A 6595-nucleotide genomic window follows, 5' to 3' on the forward strand; every position below is an offset into this window, starting at 1 on the left:
GTTGATCGGGCGCAACCCGACAGCTGCGGGTTCGCTAGAGTGGGTATGCTGATCGCTCGACATTCAGACGACCCTCCTTCTAGCGCCAATCTATTAGTGTAAACAACTTTATGCCGTGGCCTCGGGGCCGACGCGGCTTGGTTGGGGGTCCGAATGATGGGGATCTCGCGCAGCATCCCTCGAGATCTCTTGGTGGGCGATTACGGCGGTCCGGTCGGGATGTCGCGTCGGGAGAGAAGCTTTTGTCGTGGCACCGGGAAGGGACCACCCCGTTCTCGCACCTGCACACAGGTCGGGTCGGAAGCTCGGCCCGACCCCTCCGACGATCAAGTCAGTGGATGCGGAGGGGGTTTTTTGTATGAAGAAGTGCCCTTGTCCCCTATTCGTTAGAACTCGGGGGTATTTATAGGTAAGTTTAGTGTTACCTGATGTGCCTGCTCGTAGGTGCAGGATCGTACCTCTGATGGCGTCTGACATTGCTGTCGGCATTGCGTGGAGAACCGAACTGCCGCAGGGTATGGGCGAGCCTCGGTCGTCGTTCTCTTCTGCCTCGGCCAAGCGCGCGGGGTCAGACAACGACGAAGTCGTGGTCTGAGAGCGGGTGACGTCAGCACACATCGCGTCGGCATTATTGCCCTCCTTCGGGCAGAGTGTCGTCCACGCGCGGCTGACGTCGCGGCCCGTCATGTCGCCATTATTATCCTCATCAACTACTGCTAGTGAAGAGAGAGCGCGAAAGCGAAGGAGAAAGAGAAAGAGAGAGTAAGAGAAAGCGATAGAGGGAGTGGTGCAGCTAGCCATGGCCATCAACGTGGGGAAGGCAAACCTTGTGGAGCAATTGGAGCTCATCCTCAGTCTCCGTGGCTCCTACCCGATAGTGGCAATCGATACGGAGTTCCCTGGGTTCATTCGCGACACCCCTCGCAGTGCCACCGAAGAAGAAAGATACAATGACGTGAAGCACAACGTGGATAACATGCACCTGATCCAGCTGGGCGTCGCCTTGTTCGACGAAGGCGGCAACACCCCATGGCCGGGGTGCTGTTGGCAGTTCAATTTTTCGGATTTCGATCCCGATGTGGATGCTTCCTCTCCCGACTCCATCGAGTTGTTGGCACAGAGCGGGCACGACTTCCAGCAATACCGACGACACGGCATCGACGCGCGGCGGTGCGCCTATCTGGTATGCGTGAAGCTCTTCTGCCAACCCTACAGCTCCAAGTATGTTACGTTTCATGGACTCTACGACGTGGCATTTGTGATAAAGATGATCACCCGAGCCCCACTGCCCAACACTTTGAACGAGTTCGCTGATTTGGTGAGGACCATCTTCGGCCAGATTTATGATCTCAAATATATATCTCGATTTTGTGGAGGACTGCGTCGGGGAGAGATTGGTTTGGTGGTACTATCAAGGTTATTGAACTTTGAACCCGTAGGGATCCGTCACCAAGCAGCATATGACAGTCTACTAATTGGGGCACTCTTCAACAAAATGAAGCAACGAAGGCATAACATAGAGGACGACAGATCTGCATCGGTCCTCTATGGTATAGAGAATAGATGCGTCGAGAACAGGAGGACTCGAAGGATTGACCGCAGAGGTTGGCCTTACGCAAGACGGCAGCAACACCGCTTGGCTGCGATGGGGTTGGCGGTTTAATTTAGTACATGTACGATCTGCATGTCCTAAAAGAATGTGCTCAGCAGCACGTACTACTGCTGCGGCCACCAGAAGTCGATGAGACGACAACGATGCATGCGCACCGGTGCTCGTACGTATCCGATGTATGCAAGCATGGGAAACAGTACTCGACGACGCACCAACGAGCCCTACAGGTCTACTGCTCAGGGCAATCTTCATCGAGGTGAAGCATGCAACAAAGTTACCTACGACAACGATCCAGGATATATGACATTTTTATTTGCACGTATGAGTCTCTACTACGATATAGGGACCAACACGATGGAGATCAGTAAGAGGGGGAATCCAACGTATGCCACGTCCACGGCATCATACGCGACCCTCCACCTCATCCTGCTATTGCTACCTACACACACTATTCCTACTACAACCATAGAGGCTTCCTCCCAATTAATGCAGCCATTTCAACCCACGTGGCGGGCTTCTAAGCTTATGGATCTCCAACTCGCTGCTTGCAGTGACAACCTTAATTATCACATATTCTTATGGATCGAGAGGTTTAACCATTCATATTTTACTTGGCGAGTTCTTGGAAAAAAAATCCTCTTTGGGTTTTTCCCGAGAAGCTGTTGGGTTCTGGACAATTGGGTCTATTGAGCCCGAATCACTAATTGAAGGGAGAGAGAGAGATAGGTGAGCGTGCAGCGTGCCTCGGCAGAAAAGAGGAGAGAGAAATAAAAAGAAAAAGTAAAGTTTTTGAGTTTTCTGTTTGACGATCGGTGGCTAAACGTCGTCAGTTTTGGCCCAAATTTTATGTGGAGAATCCTTGCAGTAAACTCTACAATCCTAACGGTGTTGATCTACAGTTTACCATCTCTAAAGTACTTTCCTACTATATCCACTCTGTGAGACTTAGAATTCTAGATCCATCCTATATGATGATGATATTCTTGAGCCAATATCTATGATCTTGATGTTATTGTGATCCTCTGATTACTCTAGAGAAGACATATTGTAAACTTGTTATCTTTATTATTGATAGTGGAAGTTTGAGGTGGACTACGGTCCCGTGGTTTTTCCCACATTGGGTTTTCCACGTTAAAAAGATTTGGTCTCAATGTGTGATTGATTATTTGCTCTATTGTTTATGCTGTGCTGGTTGATATTTTCATTTGGATATCAAGTTTATTTTGATGAGGAACCTATTTTGATACACAAAGAGGAAAAAGAATATTCTGCTTTAACAAGTTTTTCCCAATAAGTGGTATCAGAGCAACAGGTTGGTTGGTGCTAGTTTTTCTTGTGTGATTGAAATGGAACAGTCAGATGGTATGCTTAAATTGAACTCATTAAATTATTCCACTTGGAGACGTCTGATGGAAGATTTGCTATATTGCAAAGATTTGTATAAGCCTATCAAGGTTAAAGATAAACCTTCTACTATAGACGATGAAGAAGGGGAAGTTCAACATAGAAAAGCTATTGCCTATATTAGAAGTTTGATGGATATAAACTTGCATGAGCATATTTCAAATGAAAGCAGAGCTGATGTTGTTTGGCAAATGTTAGAAAATCTCTTTGCAAAGAAGACAGTAGGAAATAGAATTTCTCTCCTCAGAAGGCTTGTAAATTTGAAGTATAAAGATGGTGGTAACATTGTTGAGCACATAAGCCTATTTCAGAGTTTTGCAAACAAGTTGGTTGCTATGAAAATGAATATAGATGATGAGATGCATGGATTATTACTTCTCAGCTTTTTACCAGAAAATTAGAAAATGTATGTGGTGACTATTTGTAACTCCACGCTAGAGGGGTCTCTAACTATAGATATGGTTAAAGACAGTTTGCTAAATAAAGATGCCAGAAGGAAAGAACATGGTGAATTTTCTTCTAGGGCATTTATTACTAAAAAACAAGAAAGACATGGAAGAAGTCATAGCAGAAACCCACATGGATATAGAGGAAGATCCAAGTCTAGAAGAGATATCAAATGCTTTTACTGTAACAGGCCAGGTCATATGAAGAAAGAGTGTAGGTTTTGGAAACGAGAACATAATGAAATGAAGAAAAATGAGAAAGAGACTAATACAGTTGCTACTGAAGGTAATATCACTATTGTCTATGATGAAGGTTGTGTCAGTCTTGTAGCTCAGGACAGTAACTGGGTAATTGACTCTGGTGCTTCATTTTATATTACTTCTTATGGTGATTTCTTTAGATCTTACACTGCTGGTAATTTTGGTAATGTCAGAATAGGAAATTGTGGTACATATAAGATTGTGGGTATTGGAGATATTTGCTTGAAGATCAGTATTGGGAGCAAATTGATACTCAAAGATGTAAGGCATGTTCCAGATATTCGTCTTAACTTGATATCTACAAGTAGACTTGATGATAAGGGCTTTGCACACTATTTTGGTGAAAGCAAATAGAAACTCACTAAATGTTCTCTGATTGTGGCAAGAGGAAAGAAACTTAACTCTTTTTATGTCATGGAAGCTAAGCTACATAAAGGAGAGATTAATGCAATTCAAAAAGGTGAAAGTATAGATCTTTAGCACAAGAGGCTTGGTCATATCAGTGAGAAGGGACTTCAAACTCTTGCTAGAAAGCAGTTCTTACTAGAGTTGCAAGGTATATCTCTTAAATCTTGTGATCATTGCTTAGTTGGAAAAACACATAGAGTTGCATTTCAGACATATCAATCATCTAGAAGATCAGATGTTATTGATTTAGTTCATACTGATGTCTGTATTATGCAAACTAGAACTCTTCGAGGTGCTCTTTATTTTGTTACTTTTATTGATGACCATTCTAGAAAAGTGTGGGCTTTTGCTTTGAAATCTAAAGACCAGGTACTCGATGCTTTCAAGGAGTTTCATGTTAGTGTTGAAAGAGAAACTGACAGAAAACTAAAGTGTATTCGATCAGATAATGGTGGCGAGTATAAGGGTCCTTTTGAGAATTATTGCAGGTTCCATGGAATCAGGCTTGACAAAACAGTTCCTAAAACTCCTCAACAGAATGGTGTGGCAGAAAGGATGAACAGAACCATTGAAGAAATGATTAGGTGTATGCTTTCCCATGCCAAGTTACCAAAGTCATTTTGGGGGGAGACTATGAGAACTACAGTTGATCTGATAAATTTTTCTCCATCAGTTCCTCTGAAAGGTGATGTTTCAGAGAGAGTATGGAGAGGAAAAGATATATTTTATAATCACTTAAGAGTCTTTGGATGTAAAGCATTTGTTCATATTCCCAAAGATGAGAGGTCCAAGCTTGATAGTAAAGCAAAAGCATGTATCTTCTTGGGATATGGTCATGAAGAGTTTGGGTACAGATTATGGAATTCAGTGAACAAGAAGATTATTAGAAGCAAAGATATTGTGTTTCTTGAAGACCAATTGTTTGATGATTGTGATAATATTGAAAAGCCAAAAACCTCTATTTATATTCCTTGGAGTTTGGGTCTAGTTCCTTCACCTGTAGTTTATGATGGTCATGGGGGAGATGAACAAGAAGATTATGGTGAGAATACCAATGATGATACACCTACAATTGATGATGCTGAACCAATTGAACAAGCACCTCCACCACCAATTGAGATTCCATTGAGAAGATCCACTAGAGAGCGACAACCATCTACCAGATATCCTCCACATGAGTATATTATGCTTACTGACGGGGATGAGCCAGAAACTTACCAAGAAACTGTTCTACATGAAAATATGAATGAGTGGGTTAAAGCCATGCAAGAACAGATGAGATCCTTGCTTGAGAACCACACCTATGACTTGGTAAAATTGCCTAAAGAGAAGAAAGCTCTCAAGAATAAGTGGGTTTATAAATTGAAGACTGAAAATAATAGCTCACAATAAAGATAGAAGGCACGACTAGTTGTGAAAGGATTCAGTCAGAAGAAAGATATTGACTTTGAAGAAATATTTTCTCCAGTTGTGATAATGTCCTATATCCGAGTTGTTCTTAGTTTGGCTGCCCGCTTGAATTTAGAAGTTGAGCAACTTGATGTAAAAACAGCATTTCTTCATGGTGACTTAGAAGAAAAAATTTACATGGAGCAACCAAAAGGTTTCAAAGTCAAGGGAAACAAAAATATGGAGTGAAAGCTTAGGAAAATCTTATATGGACTCAAACAGGCACCTAGACAGTGGTATAAGAAGTTTAATTCCTTTATTATGAGCCAAGGGTATGATAGAACCACATCTGATCATTGTGTGTTTATGAAGAAATTTTCAGATGATGATTTTATTATTTTACTGCTATATGTTGATGATATGCTAATTGTTGGCCATGATGTTGGAAAAATTGGAAAGCTTAAAAGAGAGCTAAGTAAGTCTTTTGCCATGAAAGACTTTGGATCGGTGAATCAAATACTTGGCATGAAGATTCTTCATGATAGGAAGAAAAGGAAGATTTGACTATCTTAGGAGACTTACATTGAAAAGATTCTTGAAAGATTCAATATGAGTAAAGCCAAAGCAGTTTGTTCCCCACTTATAAGTCATTTCAAGCTTAGTTCGAAACAATATCCTACGAGTGAGAAAGAAAAAGAAGAAATATCCAGAGTGCCTTACTCATCTACAGTAGGCAGTTTGATATATATTATGGTTTGTACTAGGCCAGATATAGCTCATGCAGTTGGAGTTGTCAGTCGATTTCTCTCAAATCTTGAAAAGGAACATTAGGCAGTAGTGAAATGGATATTAAGATATCTAAGAGGTATTTCCAGGTTATGTTTATGTTTTGGTAATGATGAACCTGTGTTAGAAGGGTACACAAATACAAACATGGCAGGTGATACTGATTCCAAGAAGTCCACTTCGGGATTCTTAATGACATTTGTAGGAGGAGCAGTCTCTTGGCAATCTAAGTTTCAGAAGTGTATTGCTCTATCAACCACAGAAGCAGAATACATAGCAATTACTGAAG

The 6595-nt window shown here is 41.9% G+C and overlaps 1 protein-coding gene across 1 annotated transcript; it reads left to right on the plus strand.

Moving 5' to 3' along the window:
- Positions 1 to 799: 799 nt before the first annotated feature.
- On the plus strand, positions 800 to 1663 carry LOC135679235 (probable CCR4-associated factor 1 homolog 11). The gene has a single exon (XM_065192748.1). It carries the CDS (start codon positions 800 to 802, stop codon positions 1661 to 1663), a length of 864 nt encoding a protein of 287 aa, XP_065048820.1.
- The last annotated feature ends 4932 nt before the right edge of the window (positions 1664 to 6595 follow it).

This window comes from Musa acuminata, chromosome BXJ1-1 (assembly GCF_036884655.1).
Source record: "Musa acuminata AAA Group cultivar baxijiao chromosome BXJ1-1, Cavendish_Baxijiao_AAA, whole genome shotgun sequence".
In the NCBI taxonomy this organism is placed as follows: Eukaryota; Viridiplantae; Streptophyta; class Magnoliopsida; order Zingiberales; family Musaceae; genus Musa; species Musa acuminata.

Bases quoted from the DNA above. Each gene is read 5' to 3' on its own strand.
- LOC135679235 (XM_065192748.1), top strand. From the start codon at position 800: ATGGCCATCAACGTGGGGAAGGCAAACCTTGTGGAGCAATTGGAGCTC.